Source organism: Marmota marmota, unplaced genomic scaffold (genome assembly GCF_001458135.2).
Source record: "Marmota marmota marmota unplaced genomic scaffold, marMar, whole genome shotgun sequence".
Classification (NCBI taxonomy): domain Eukaryota; kingdom Metazoa; phylum Chordata; class Mammalia; order Rodentia; family Sciuridae; genus Marmota; species Marmota marmota.
In genome coordinates, this window is record NW_025999999.1 from 7,048,671 (window position 1) to 7,064,246 (window position 15,576).

Sequence of the window (15,576 nt, forward strand, 5' to 3'; positions counted from 1 at the left end):
TGAATGTCAAATGCACTTTACTGGGCCCCTCGGCCTTCAAATGCTGTCCTCATGGAGCCTAGGGCACCCCCTTCCCAGCAGCTCCAGCTGTACAGGAAGTTGGGTGGGTGGAGGGAATACATGTGAATGGCTCACTCCCCTCCTCTGAAGAGTTCTGGGTGAAGCTGAGACCACAGCTGCTTTCCTTTCCCGGTGAAGCTTCCACCCCACCCACATCAGTCAGACCTTTCTCAGGGTCGGAAGCGGGATGCCAAGGCCTTCAGCACAGGAAGGTGGCTTCAAACCAGCTACTTGTTCCTGTTTAAAATGGGGCAAGAAGCTGTGTGCAGAACTATCCTGGGGCAGTGGTAGGGTAGAAGGGATAGCAGCCTGATCTGGGATGGGAAGGCCTTGGGAGCCAGACTCTTTCCTTCAGGCTTGAGCCCCAGGCTTGGTTTCACAGAAGATAGCAGGTGGCTTAGTGTAAAGTTCAGCCAGATGAAACTGGAGTGGGGCACCTGGTTCAACTGGCTGCTGTGCCCTGAGCCATAGTCACCAGTCGCGCTCTGCTGGTTCTCGGTAGGGTAGGCCTAAGAGTGTGAAGACGTCCTTCTCGGTGGGTGTGGGTAGCACTCGGCCAGGAGCCATCTTGACACCTTGAGTGTTCCGGACCACAGCTGTGCTGAGGGCATGTTCTGACAGGCTCATGCCCTTAGTCTTGGCCAGAGCCCGCATGGAACGGTTGAAGTGAGCAGAGCCAGTGAAGTAGAGCAGGGCGCAGGCAAACTCACTGTAGGGAACCACGATAACGTCTAGTCGTCGGTGTCGTCGCCCTGGCCCTGGGAGTTGGCATACACCCAGGTACTTCTGTTGCTGGCCGTTCTCCTCCTTGCTCACCAAGTCATCTGTGAGGAACCCTGGCACAACACAGGGTATGGCTGAGAGGGCTAGGAGCCAGACCCCACTTTGCCCACCTTCCCAGGTCTCTCCTAGTTCTCCGAGTTCTCTATTCCCACCTCACTGGATTCTGCCCTGAGGGACCCTGCCCACTCTGGGCCAATCTCTTGATTTGTGAAATGGGGTGTCAATTCTGCCCATCTCTCCCAGTGTCACAGAAAGACCAGATGAGACTTGAGTCTTTGGGTGCTGCTGGCCCATGTTTCATCTCCTCCTTGAGAGGACATGGTTACAGGTGAGGTGGGGCTCTTTCAAGTCTCCTTTCCCTGCTTCCCTGCCCCCTGCTCACCAGAGATGCTTATACCTTGCTGCCGAAGGCTGTCAAGGAGACGACTGAAGATGCCCTGGTGGGACCGGCCATCTGGGTGAGTGATGAGCACATCCACATCGCCACAGGTCATCTTCCCCCGGCGGTAAGAGCCACATGCCACACATAGCAGCCCAGGGCTGAAGGCCTGGGCTGACACCCGGACCTGGGCAAGAGCAGGGAGGGAGGAAGGTAGTCCTCAAACCCTCTAGAGTTCCTCCCCCAAGGCAGCAGAGGGCCTTCTGTGATTCAGGGTCCACACTATGCCCCAAGCCTGCTGCCAGGCTGAGGGAATTCCCCCCTGGGGCACTGCTGTTCTTCAGCTGGCACTGGGCCAGGGGAGAACCATCCCACATGGGGGATAAGCCCAAGGAGAGAAGACACTGGCTCCACCTCTGTGGGAGGGCACCCATCATCCCTCAGCACCTCTTTAAGAGCAGAGGGACACTTTGTCTCAACTCTGACCCAACCCACACCCACATGCCCTGGTCTACAAAATTCTGCTTAGAACAAGGGGCCAAGTGCCTGGAAGCCAGATGCCAGATCTTGGCAGGCCTAGGTGTCCATGGATTTGGAGCTAAAGACAGTTAGTTGGGGTTTGAGGCTTGAGCAGGCGGCTGGCAGTGAGCCCTAGGCCCAGGCCTGAAAGAAAATGGAACACAGAAATATAACTGCACCTGTGGGAAATGAAAGCAAAGAAAGGGCCGATATGAGCCCATGACTACATCCCTTCCTAGAGTAGGGAGATGAGACAGAGGGGACTGTCAGTAGAAGGATCATCCCTCACCAAGGAGAAATAAACGCATTAGCCTCTACCCAGAGACACTGAAGCCTTTCATATGCAGATGCATTCCCGCCTCCATTCCAGGACACAGATTTCTGGGGCCCTGGATACCTACAGCCAGGACACCTCAATTCCCCTGACAGGCTGGGCTCTGCTAATCTCCTCAGGCCCTTTTTGGCTTCCCAGGAGAAGGGGAGGAGAAGACCCAGATGAGTAATCCCATCAAAACCTCTAAGCCTGGAGCCCTAAAAGGGGGCACAGGGAGCCAGGTGGGAAGCCTCTTCTGTTCTAACAGCTGAAGGCCGGTGGCTGGCTGGGGCATTCTCTGTGCCCAGACACCGTGGCTGAGTGACGGTGTCATCACTAACACTGAGGCCTGGTGACAGGAGTACAAAGGGGCCTTTCCATAGACCCTCTAGCCTGGAGTGGAGCTGGAGGATGATTTCTATCAAGCTAGGCCAGTTTCCCCAGAGTGCTATCCATTAGGATTCTTGACCAAAGTGAGCAAATCTTGCCCACAACCCCTAATTCTGATGCTGGCTGAAGAAATGACACATCTATTCCTGTCTCTCTCTACTCTTGATTTTACACAAACTTTATAAAACATAGTCTCTAATGTAGCTCTAAACCAAATCCTTATCTTGACCAAACTTTATTTCTTGGACAACTATAAATCTTAATCCTCCTCTTAATCAAGGCCTATCCTTAACTCATTTTTTTTTCTTTTTTGTTGGTACTGGGGATTGAGCCCAGGGGCACTCTATCACTGAGCTACATCCCCAGCCCTTTTTATTTTTTATTTTCTGACAGACTCTCCCTAAATTGTTGAGGTTGCCCTCGAACTTGTGACCTGCCTGACTTAGCCTCCCAAATAGCTGGGATTATAGGCAGATACCACTGCACCTTATTTAATCCAATCTTGTTGGAGCTTTCTCCTAATCCCACACCTACTCCTACTAGTACTATGCTCCTATACCAACCCTAACCCAATGCTGACAAGACTTGTATGGGCTTCAGAGGGTCCACACATCTAGAAAAAACTTCACACATGTATATATTTGGGAAGACACAGTTCAGTTCTCATCAGGTTCTCAAAAGAAGTTAGTGAATCAAAAAGAATTAAGGGGCTAGGATTGTAGCTCAGTGGTAGGGTGCTTGCCTAGCATGTGGGCGGGGCACTGGGTTCAATTCTCAGCACCACATATAAATAAATAAATAAAATAAAGGTCCATCGACAACTAAAAATATATATTAAAAAAAGAAAAAAAAAACATTATGAAGGGCTAGGGTTGTGGCTCAGTGGTAGAGCACTTGCCTGGCATGTGTGCGGCACTGGGTTCAATCAATCCTCAGCACCACATAGAAATAAATAAACAAAATTAAAGGTATTGTGTCCATCCACAAAAAAAAAAAGCACTAAGAAGCTGGGCACAGGGGCACATGCCTGTAATCTCAGCAGCTTGGGAGACTGAAGCAGCAGGATCGCAGGTTCAAAGCTAGCCTCAGCAATTTAGCAAGGCTGTAAGCAACCTAGCAAAACCCTGTCTCAAAATAAAAAATAAAAAGGGCTGGGAATGTGGTTCAGTGGTTAAGCACCCTTGGGTTCAATCCATGGTATTAAAAAAAAACAAACCATTAAGAACCTCTGGCCCTGGGCTGGGGTTGTAGCTCAGTGGTAGAGTGCTCGCCTAAAGATATTGTGTCCAACTACAACTAAAAAATAAATATTAAAAAAAATGTTGGGGCTGGGGTTGTAGTGCAGCGGTAGAGCGTCTGCCTAGCATGTGCAGGGCCCTGGGTTCAAATCTCAGCACCACATAAAAATAAATGAATAAAGGTATTGTGTCCAGTTACAACTAAAAAACTATTAAAAAAAGAAACACTTATAAAAATGAAAAATTAGAAACACCCCAAAGAGCCAACAAAATGGGCTTTGTTAAACAAATTATTTAAAAAAAAATGTTTTAAAAAAAGGACCTCTGCCCTGTCCCACTCTACCCTAGCTCTGTTCAAACTCCAACATCCTTGAATAACTGGACCCATAACAAGCCTCTACTCTAGCTCTAATGTTACCCAGTGCTCACACTAATACTGGGAGCTCTCTCCCAAGCTCCCTCTGGGCCTGTAGCTTCAGTCTCAACTTGCTCTTCCCCCAACCTCTGGAGATCCATGGCTTTCTCTGCCTGTTGGGCTCCCCAGCTGAGAGATCAAAGATTTTTGGCTTTAAGCCAGAACCTTATAGCAGGGCCTGGCTCTCTTCACTGCTCTGGGACACCTGCTTACTGTCTGCTCAATCTCTGCAGCCTCCTCTCTGGGCATGCGTTGCAGGAAGTCATCATAATGTTTCAGGCCAATGGCCTGCTGGGCAGTCAGGGAGGCCAGGCTGCGTATGTCTTCCAGATTCCGGAAACCCTGGAAAAAAGCAACCAGAAGGAAAGCTATGAGGATCCAGGACCAATGAAGTGGTGGAAACAAGCAGACACAAGAGGTTTCTATTGCCCCAGATTCCATTCAAGGCCTGAGAGAGGACCAACCCCAGGTGTGGGAGGGTCTGTACTCATGGGACCTGGGAAAGTTAGGGGCCTAGAAGACATGCCATAATCCAGAGATGCTAATTCATGGCACCACTGGTCTGGGGATGGGCCTGGGCCTCTTCATTGTAATCAATGCCCCCAGATAATTCTGGGATGGCTAGATTTGGGATCTACTCTTCTGAACATTTCCTCTGAACGTCCTGAATTCTCAGGAAGGCACGTGCTATTCTGGGGGACAGAGAAATATACTTCTTGTTCCTACCTACACCACAAGGATACCAAGCCACATGGCTGTTCTAGAAGCCAGGAGATGGACTTATTTGAGAACTGATGCCTTTGAGAAGTTACCTCCCTATAGTCTAGGTTCATTCTCGTCAGCATACAAGGTAGCAGAATGATACCCAGGTCACCCCTGGTAAAAAGGCAAAGGGACTTATAAGGTCAGAATTCTGAAACATGGCAATACTAAAATGGCAGCTGAGCCATGGTTTGACCTGATGGTACCACATCTGGGCAGTCTTGGTCCCAGCTCCCCAGATGTTGGAAAAGAGTTCCAAGATAGGCACGCTCTCACTGATGTGGTCCAGTTTCCTCAGATGCCCACTCTCCAGGATCTCCATGATTTTCTCAGCCATCCGCTTCCCAATCCCAGGGATGCTGCAGGCCTCCTAGAGGAGGATGGGGACAGAGGTAAGGAAGAAAACTGAGAAAGCAGCTAGGGAGAACCAGGGGTAGGTTAAAGTAGACTCCTTTAGTAGATGTCTGCTGAAAAGTCAGCCAGGCAAATGTGTGGCTGTGGAAAACCTGGGCACAGTTGAAGATGAGAAGTTTGGATGGAATATGGGCTGGGTAACTTGTCTTTAAGTTCCCAGAGGAATAGAGACCAATGATAAGAAGTGGGGAATAATGATGGGACTAGTCACCACCACCACCATCATCATCGTGGCAATAGTGAGAGCCAACATGTACTGAGTGCTTACTGTATATCATTTCTGTGCACCAGGGACCATCTCATTTCCTCCTCATAAGAGCACCGTGAATGAGTTGCTATTATTAATCCCTTTTTATTGATGAGAAAACTGGTGCTTGGAAGTTTAAGTAACTTGCCTATTGTCACACAGTTAGTAACCCTGGTCTGTTAGGCTCCAGAGTCTAGAATTTTGTTTTAAACTTTTTAGTATACAGAAAACTTAAACACAGAGAGGACACTGTATTGAACCCCCAAGCACCAATCACCTCCTTCAACAATTCTCAAGATTTTGCTAATCTGCTTTCACTTCCCATTTTGTTTCTTTGTGAAAGTCTCTCAAACATAAAATCTTAACCATTAAGCCTGATGTCCTGGCTAGTAAAGACAAGATGTCCCGGCCAACACCACCCTACCTCCAAGGTACCTGGTAGGAGCTAACAGGCTTGTGGAAGCTCTTGAGGGCATTGATGGCTTTGGCATAACCCAGAGCCCTCCACTTATCTCCCTGGACGCTGTAGGCTTTGGCCAGCACTTCCAGCTTCTCTGTGATGTGTGGGTTGTGGTTGGTCATCTTCTGGCTTGAGGGCTGTGCACAGACCCACTTATCCAGGGCCTCTGGGATTGGGCCAGGCTCGCCATCTCCCTCAGGTGGGGTTGGGTAACGGCCACTGATCAGAGCTTCCAGATCAGCTATGCTAACCTGGGGCCCTTCCCCATCACTGGTTTCATCATCGGAGCTGGGCTTGAAGTAGGGAAGAAGAGTTAATAAATTCTTTCCTTCCATGAGGAGGACACTTCAAAAGTGGGAGTTGTCTTTGCATGTGTGGGTGTCTCCTTCTCAGACCCAACATTGAGGCTGGGGCTTCTGCATCAAGCTTAGGTCTCCTTTAGCATTGGGACATGTACTATGTGGCTTCCCTTTCCCAGTGTCCAGCCCTGGGCTTCTGAGTAGTATGTGCTAAATCAAGACAGACTTACTGTCTCAGGGGCCTGGTACCTTCTGATGTTCCCCACTTCTATGATCAGATACCCAGGGTGCTAGGAGGCTCCTGACCTGGACTTGGGAGCTTGGTGCCTCTTCTGCCTTTTGGGGAGGAGATACAGCTCTGGTAGGAGGAGGCAGAGGAGAAAGGGCTGTCCTAGGCAGAATCCCATGAGTGCCAGGAGGAGCAGAAGAGTCTTGGTCCACTTTGCTGGGCTGTGGTTGATCCACATACCTGGGGGATGATGACAGGAGGTTAAGACACCCAAAGTCTCGTCCTATTTCCATCCCCAATCCTTCTCTATTTTGAAACCTTATTTTCTCATGTGTCTAATTTTAAAAGTAGGGCTGGGGGTGTAGGTAGAGGGCTTGCCTAGGATATGCAAGGCCCTGAGTTCCATCCACAGTATCACAAAATAAACGAGAAAATAGTCATCTGGAATAGCTCAAGAATAGACTCAAGATGCTGCCAGAAAACATTTGAGGAACCAGCCCACCTGTTGGGGATGAAGATGCTAAATCCAGCTGTGTCCACCAGTCTTCTCTCCTGTAGGCAGGAGCTCAGCCAGGTTGACTTTACCAGTTGAGCACCTGGGGGCAGTTGGGGCAGTCTGAGGAGGCGGAGGGCCCGCTCACAGTCCATGCCTTCATCCACCACAATGTGAGTGACCCCTGGGGTCTGGGCAGAGCATATCTGGCCACCATGCTGAACAATCTGCTTCTCAAAGAGTTCTGCCCGGGCTCGTCCAATGCCAGTGGACACAACATGAGCCCGCAGGGAGCTCAGCCACTCTGTGGGAGGGACAGTTAGATGCCTATTATCAAAATTTTTAGATATGATGAGAATGACATGTTTGTAGTCCTCTCCCCCTAAAACAATCATTTTCCTTCCATCCACACAGTCTGCCTTCTGGGGATTCTACCTTATAAGCATACAGCCAATTTCCTCATAGGCAATCACTGGAATATAAGGGGTGAGAATTTTTATTTATCCTGTTTTCTGGTGTAACAAAGAACAATGTCTGGCACATTGTATGTAGCCTATAAATATTTGTTAAATAAAAGAGTAAATAAATGCCTTATCCCTCCCTACTTTGAACTGCAGTTCAGAATCACTTTATCATTTATTCTTTCAACAAAGCATGTTTCTTCTATTGTTTCTTGCCCTCACAGTCTAGCAGATTTGATTCCTGCTCCCACTCCCCATAAAGCCTCTGCCATCTTTCTGTCAATAGGGCCCAAAACAACTTACAAGCCTGAGGCTAAGTTGCTCAGGGCCTTGCTAAATTGCTGAGGCTGGCCTCAAACTTGTGATGATGTTTATGCCTTAGCACTCCTAGCATCAAGGGGGATTTCTGTCTGCAGTTGGGGCAGCCTCCTAGAGAGCAAAAAATTCTACCAGTCATTTCCTGAGGGATTAGGGAGTATATTCTGACTGATGAAGGTCTTACGTGGGGAAGAAGGGAAACAGGAAGCTATCAAAGATGTGTGACTGCGGGGCTTGGTGGCCCAGGACTGTAATCCCAGAGGCTGGGGAGGCTAACACTGGAGGATAGTGGGCTCAAAGCCAGCCTCAGCAATGGCAAAGCACTAAGCAATTCAGTGAGACCCGTCTCTAAAAAAAAAAAAAAAATACAAAAATGGGCTGGAGATGTGGCTCAGTGGTTGAGTGCCCCTGAGTTCAATCCCCAGTACCCAAATTTAAAAAAAAAGAAAAGATATGGCTAATCCAAGTCAGGTACAGAGACCTGAAGGTCCTGGATAGGTTGCCTCAGTTCTGATACCTGATTCTGGACAGGAACAAAGTAGGACCAAACAATGGGAAGGCCAAGGGTTCAAGTGAATGAGAATTCTGAGAGTATGTCTGCTCACCTCCTGCTTCTTCTCCCTCTTCCCTCTTGGGAATCTTTGTCAATGCTTTTGATGATGGATTGACATGACTTTTCTTTCTCTTGGGAAATGCCTTCAGGATGCCCCTGGGGTCCATTGAAGTATGGCTGGATCCTTTCTGTTTAAGGGTTGGTCAGGGCAGACGTCATGTAGAAATCCAAAACTGAGTTCTCCCAATCCATTTGCATATAGAGATGGAGCCTCTACCAACCAGACCTTGAGGGCAGCAGCCCAGTTTCCAGGGATCTCAGAAAACCCAATCAAACTTCAGTGGTTTAGCTAGCTCTACACTCACGGGTTGTTTAGTTTGGCATTGGGGGAAGCGAGGGGAACACAGGGCCTATTGAGGTTATTTTTGAGAGGTAGGAAATTATAGCAGTCCTCAAAGGAGTTGCACTGAAGATTCAGCAGTCTGCCCGTGCTGCATCCCACTTCCAAAGTGCTTTACCAAAAAGACACCAAGGTAGGAAATGAACTATTTAGGAAGGTCTTCTTCATCTCCTCAAAGGAGTAGAGACGGAAGGACACCTGCCCATAAACCCCACATAACTACCTCTCAAGGGTATAACTGAAGAGGAAAACCTGGGAGGGTGGTTTGGGGGGCGCCGGGAACAGCCTGCACCTGCCCGGGGAGCAGGACTCTCAGCATGGGGCGGGGGGGGGGGTTGAGTCCCGCAGCTGCGGGGAAAGAGGGCACTGCCATAGCAGGTGTGCGGCGCTCTCCGGGACTGGGGGAGTCTCGGTCTCACAGCTGGGGATGGAGAAGACTCAGGCAGGTGTGGTGCACCCGCCGCGTGCACAGCTGGCACGGGTCAGGGACTCCCAGCTGGGAGCCAGGGGAGAGACCTCCACCGGGCCAGACCTAAGAGTCCTTCCCAAGGTGGGATCAACTCTGGATCTTGGAGAGTCACCTGGCGAGAACGAATAAACTACTTACCAAAGGAGCCAATGAGAGCGGACGAAGGGAGTAAGAGGGAAGGGCAAATGCCCAGAATTCCATCCGGGTCAGCAGGAAGTGACCCTCAGCGGAACAGTTGCCATGGCAGCGTCCGTGCGCGTGGCTGGGCGGAGGGAAGATGGCGGTGACTGGCTGGTTAGAGAGTCTGCGGGCGGCAGAGAAGACAGCGCTGCTGCAGGATGGTAACTCGAGGCGCCCGCGAGCTCTCTCGTCCTCACCACTAGGGTCCAGCCTTCCGCGCTGGTGTCCCCGAGGAAGGGCCTCGGCCGGCAGAGCTGGAAGTGCAGCGGTCGTCTGCCAGGCCAGTTCCCGTATTGGCAGAAGAGGAAATTGAGGCCCAGAGACGACGAGACTGGAACCCACGTCTCTGGGCGCCTCATAGGTTTCCCTACACCATCTCGCCCCGCTCGGAGTTTTGTTGCTGATACATAATAATTCCTTTCCCATTCGTTATCTCATTTGCTAATCACTGATGTGCCAGGATTCTGATAATTTTCTACTCTGCTTTACAGACGAGGAAACAGAAATCCTGGAAAGTTTTAGATCAGACTCAGCTTCCCTAGCGAATCAGTGATACAACTGATCTTGATCTGGGCTCCCATGAACCTCAGTCTGGGGATTCGGTTGCCGGTGGCAGCTTGGTGTCATGAAGAAGAGGGAGACCTGGGTTCTAGTTGGACTCTGCCATTAATTCTAGAGCTGTGCAGCAGGCCACTTTTCTTGTTTGGATCTCGCTTTCCTCATCTGTAAAATGAAGTAGATGGGCCACCACTTACCTCTGAGATCCTTTACAGCTGTATTGTTATGTTTGCAAAGTGAATCTCTAAATGTGCCCTGGTCTTTACGGGAGCTAGAACAAGGACTAAGGACCATGCCTATAAGAGTGGGCACCAGGTATGGAGTTCTGACTTTTTCTTATCATAGAACTAACTGTCCATTGTAGGGCCTCTTGGACTTCAGGGTTCTTTCCTGGACTCACTTGGCAGCCAAAGCAAATTAGGTTTAAATTTCTGAGGCTATAAAGCTAACAGCTGGGGACTCAGTCCCAGGTAGAGGCCAATCAGGGAAGCCTGGAGTTTGTGGAAATTAAAGTCAGCTGCTCATTTGTGCAACGTTTAAGGGAGTCCATACTGTGTGCCAAGTTCTGTACTAGAACAGTTAAAAAAAGACATATTCTCCTAGGAGTGCACAGAATGGTCAGGAAAAGACATGTAAATAAATAATAGTGCATGTTAAGTAGAGGGTGAAATCTTGTATAAAATGCTTTGAGAGCATGAAAGTGGAAATGATCATCTCTTTGGAGGGAGACCTAACAGAAGGGCTGATATTCTGGGTCCTAAGGAATTAAGAGGTGTTTGCGGAGTGGAGAAGGGAATGATATTTAAGGAACAGTGACTCAACATGTAAAGGCTTGGAGGTATGGAAATATACAACTGATTACTCTGGTTACTCAAGGAATAACAAAATGTTTAGTGGTGAGAAATCATTTGCTCAGTCAGTTGTAACAAACCATTATGCTGTGTCAGCTGTGCTACTAGGTGCTAGGATACAAGGGTGAATGAAAGGGTCCCCGCCACTCAAGGAGCAATGAGGGGAAAAGGTGGAAATGGATTGCAGAAAATTGGGGAATTTGCCTTGCAGAAGACTTTGGACATTATCTCACAGGACAATGTTGATTGTTGTTTGTGTGCATGTGAGAGAGAAAGAGAGCGCGCACGCGCATGGATTAAACCCAGGGATGCCCTACCACTGAGCTACATCAACGGCCCTTTTTATTTTGATACAGGTTTTGCTAAGTTGCCCAGGGTGACTTTGAACTCAGGATTCTCCTGAGTAATTGATATCGTAGGCATATGCCACCATGTCTGGCTGTTTTTGTTTTTATTGTGATAAAAAATACATACCATAAAATTTACCATTTTAACTCTTTAAGCCTACAGTTCATTTTAATTAAGTACATTCACACTGTTGTGCAATCATCATCACCATCCATTTCCAGAATTGTTATTTTATTTTTATTTGGTATCAAAGATTGAATTCAGGGGCACTTAACCACTGAGTCCCATCCCCAGCCTTATTTTGTATTTTATTTAGAGACAAGGTCTCACTGAGTTTCTCAGTGCCTTGATAAGTTGCTGAGGCTGGCTTTGAACTCACAATCCTTCTGCCTCAGCCTCCTGAACCACTGGGATTACAGGCATGTGCCACTGAACCCAGCTTCCAGAACTGTTTCATCTTCCTCAAGAAACTCTGTCAGTAAACTCTGTGCTCTCCTCCTCCCCAGCCCCTGGCAGGCACCTTTCTATTTTCTATTTCTGTGAATTTGACTACTCTAGGAAACCAGATGAATGAAATTGTATGATATTTGTCCTTTTATGATTGGCTTATTTCTTATAGCATAATATCTCCAAAGTTCATGTGTTAGAATTTCCTTCCTTTTAAAATGTGAATAATATCCCATTTGTATTTATGCACAACTCACCTCCTCACACACATACATTTTGTTTATTCATGTGTTGAGGGACACTTGGGTTGCTTCTACCTTTTGACTATTGTGAATAATGCTGCTCTGAATATGAATTCAGAGGTATTCAGAAGTGCAAGCCCAGGTATTTGGTCACAGAACAATATTTAAACAAATATTATATCAGCCAAGATTGTGTTAAGTTCTTTTATTATTAGCATCACAAAATGATATTGTTAGGGTTTTTTCCCCAAACAACAACAACAAAAAAAAAACCCCACAATATTGAATATATGGGTATGCTTTGTTAAAATGCAGATTTGCCATCTTGGCAGGTATAGGGATGTAAACAGGAACTCTCTGGAAAAATTTTCAATAAATCCCTGGAACAATTTTCAACCTTACAAATATATAAAGCTGTACAAATTTTTCTGATATAATTATTAGAACTTGGACTTTGGCCTCAAAAGAGTTTAGGTCTGAATCTGTCATTTTCTAGCTTTATGATGTTAGACTAAGTTTCACATCTTTAAGCCTCAATTTTCCTCATCTGTGAAATACAGATAATGGAGATACATAGGATTATTGTGAGAATTAAATTTAATAAAACATGTAAACTGGCTGGTTGATAGTAAGTACCACATTCTGCCAGTACTCGAGGCTGGAGGCAAAGGGGAGAAGATGGCCAGGCCAGGTGCCCTCAGCTGTGCACAGGCAGTACCTTGTGCCCTTCTTCTGATAGGAAAAGACCTGATGTCTCCTATGAACCACCCAAATGGTTAAGAGTGGTGGAACCTAAAAGCCTGTTGAGATGCCCTGCAAATTTGGGATTTGAGTTTCCCTGAAATACAAATTTAAAATGACTCAAGGGAACTGTTCCCAGAAGAGTAAATTAGGAAAAAGCCACCTGAGGACTCTTGTAATTTTTTGGTACCAGGGATTGAACCCAGGGCTTCTTGACCACTGAGCCACATCCCCAGCCTTTTTTTTTTTTTCAATTATTTTTTAACCTTTATTTTATTATTATTTTTTAATTTCTCTGTGGTGCCAGGGATCAAATCCAGTATCTCATGGATGCTAGACAAGCACTTGACCACCAAACCACAACCCTGGCCTCCCCAGCCCTTTTTAAAATATTTTATTTAGAGACAGGGTCTCACTGAATTGCTTAGGGCCTCACTAAGATGCTGAGGCTGGCTTTGAACTCGAGCTCCTCCTGCCTCAGCCAAGCTGGAATTACAGGAGTGCTCCATCATACCTAGCTAGGAATCTTTTTTTTTTTTAATTTTTTTTTATTTAGCTGTTGATTGACCTTTATTTATTTACTTATATGTGGTGCTGAGAATCAAACCCAGTGCCTCATACATACTAGGCAAGCACTCTACCAACTGAGCCACAACCCCAGCCCCCTGGCTAGGAATCTTAAAAAAAAAAAAAAAAAGTGTAGTTATAGATGGACAGTATGCTTTTTTAAAAAATATTTTTTTCAGTTGTAGATGGACACAATACCTTTATTTTTATGTGGTGTCAGGGATCGAACGCAGTGCCTCACACATGATAGGCAAGCACTCTACCACTGAGCCACGACTCTGGCCAAGTATATCTTTATTTTATTTGTTTATTTTTACGTGGTGCTGAGGATCAAACCCAGTTCCTCACACGTGCCAGGCAAGTATTCTGCCACTGAACTACAGCATCAGTCCCCAGCTAGGATTCTTATTCTTGAATCTTATATAGTGTACATGCCTACTGAGCATTAATGCCCTTTTATTAGTCTTTCTGAGGGCATACCTATATCTGCGTCCTATATGTAAAAAGAAAGAGGAAGTTACACAGTCATCCTTAAGCAAATGCTTATGGTTGTGCTATGTGGGTAGAGAAATTGGGCTGGGAGACTCCGTGGTTGTCAGTGGAGGATGTGTCAATATTTATTCATTCTTTCAGTTACTATTTCGTTGAGCCAGGTACTCTGCTTACTCTCAGGGAAACCACAGGTACAGGGATAAAACTGCTCCTATCCAGTAAAAGAGACAGGCAATAATCAAAGAATCACACACAAGTAGATGTAAAATCATAACTGAAGTACCTTGTCAGGGAGCAAATACATGGCAGTTGCCATCATGTGTCTCTGAATGACCTAGAGATGTGTGGTGGAAGAAGGTAGAACAGTGGCATGACTGAAGGGAAGTGCTGGGTCAACAACCCCAGCTCAACATCCTGTGTAAGCTTGGTTTTAGAAACTGGGGAGAGAAAGACGTGTGATGACATTCATGTCTGATACTTTTAGGAGTGTTATAATATGTGATAAATGCTCCACTATACATGTGAATACACCATGGGAGGGGGCAGATGAGGAAGTGATTACTTCTGCCAATGAGCTGGAGGTGATAATTGTGGGAGACTTCCCAGTGGAAGTGACATTTGAGCTGGATTTTGAAGGGTGAAGAAGAGTTTCATGGATGGGAAGAATTATGGCATTATTGCTGATAATTGCAAAGAGAAAATTGCAAAGGCATGATCAGAGGAAGAAGCTTCAGAAAGCAAGTGAGCCCCAGGATATGATTTAAAGTAATGGTGGGTGATGGTTGGCAAGGAGTTCCTAGGGGTTCCAGTGGGGTTTCTCATTACTCCCAGGGCTATTGCTGTTCCCAGGCAAGGCCCCTTGCACATCAGCATGAGGCAAGGCAGAGGAAGGCTGTGAGGTAAGGCACTGTCTGCTCTGTGTGTAGGGAGAAGAAAGGTGCACTATTTGTTCCCAGATGGAAAGGAAATGGCTGAAGAATATGATGAGAAGACGAGTGAACTACTTGGTAAGTAACAGGCTTCCATTGGACTTTTTGGAAGGCTTGGGATTGTTCTGAGCACAGGCCAATGCTCCTAGCCTTAGGCTTGAGGGAGTTGCCCAGCATGAAATGTGGAAACTGAGGGAGGGAGTACTCAGGCTTTTGGGGCAAGGTTGTTACTGAAAATAGTTTGGACACTGGAAATGGAGTGGGAGTTTTTTTTGTGTTTTTTTTTTTGTTTTTTTTTTTTGACCCATAAAGCCCAGCCCCAAGCCCACCCCCAGCCAGCGAGAAAGATAATTCTAAGCTGGGAGGGGGTATGTAGAGAAACAGTTGGAGAAAAACTTAACAGAGGAGTGGTATTGAAGTGAGCCTTGTAGCCCGTAGTGATAAGGACAGCCTTTCACTGCAGGCTTTTTGATTGCTTGTTGTGTTTTCTGAGCCACCAAGCATCAGAGGCAGTATCTTCTGACCTTGCCTCCAAGGCAACACCGTTAAATACGACCCTCATCTTGAAGAATGAACCAAAGGGGGTATGCTTGGTGATTTTGCAGCATTATCATTTTTCGTTCCTACAGATTTTTCCCTCTATGAATAGGCTCATGAATAGGGGTTCCAGTTTGAATTTCTGGGAATTATTTGATTCGTCCACTTTCTATTCCCAGGTACGCACATCAGCCTTAACTGACTTCCCAGAGCGAGGAGGCTGGCTCTGTGACCCAGGGCCTAAGGCTGTCAGCAGTGGGAGTTGGTCTCTTTATTAAGTTCCACCTGAAATGCTAAGACCAATGATGGAATCATGGACTGGGTTATTTTCTTGTCATTATTCTTGACTTTAATTTCTTCCTAGGCCTGATCGACAGGTTGTATTGGTGAGGGAATTTCTTTTTCCCTTTTTCTGACAGCTCATAAATGTCTAGAACCGACAACATGGATTACACTGGTTTGCATTCTCTTGGTCTCTGGTC

At 46.8% G+C, this 15,576-nt stretch overlaps 2 protein-coding genes across 6 annotated transcripts in view; one reads left to right on the forward strand and one right to left on the reverse strand.

The window, feature by feature from the left end:
• Window positions 1-9,483, reverse strand: Poll (DNA polymerase lambda). Of its 3 annotated transcripts, none has more exons than XM_015494684.2 (9): window positions 9,341-9,483; window positions 8,386-8,521; window positions 7,011-7,305; window positions 6,586-6,748; window positions 5,956-6,273; window positions 5,056-5,229; window positions 4,311-4,439; window positions 1,241-1,409; window positions 1-896 (listed from the first exon to the last, which is right to left on the reverse strand). In XM_015494684.2, exons 1-9 carry the CDS (start codon window positions 9,401-9,403, stop codon window positions 532-534), a joined length of 1,812 nt encoding a protein of 603 aa, XP_015350170.2. In that variant the 5' UTR covers window positions 9,404-9,483; the 3' UTR covers window positions 1-531. The 3 variants fall into 3 exon arrangements, with proteins under 3 accessions (XP_015350170.2, XP_015350169.1, XP_048663161.1); XM_015494683.2 differs by having other exon boundaries at window positions 8,386-8,649; window positions 9,341-9,359; XM_048807204.1 differs by lacking the exon at window positions 9,341-9,483 and adding an exon at window positions 9,266-9,284.
• The window catches only part of Dpcd (deleted in primary ciliary dyskinesia homolog (mouse)), a 22,075-nt gene continuing 15,935 nt past the window's right edge, over window positions 9,437-15,576 (forward strand). Inside the window, exons 1-2 of one of the 3 annotated variants that reach the window (XM_015494685.2) lie at window positions 9,438-9,543; window positions 14,555-14,635. In XM_015494685.2, the coding sequence (XP_015350171.1) occupies window positions 9,480-9,543; window positions 14,555-14,635 (145 nt within the window). In that variant the 5' untranslated portion in view covers window positions 9,438-9,479. Of the gene's footprint in view, window positions 9,544-14,554; window positions 14,636-15,576 lie in introns of all 3 variants that reach the window. The other 2 variants (XM_048807205.1, XM_015494686.2) reach the window with 2 other exon arrangements.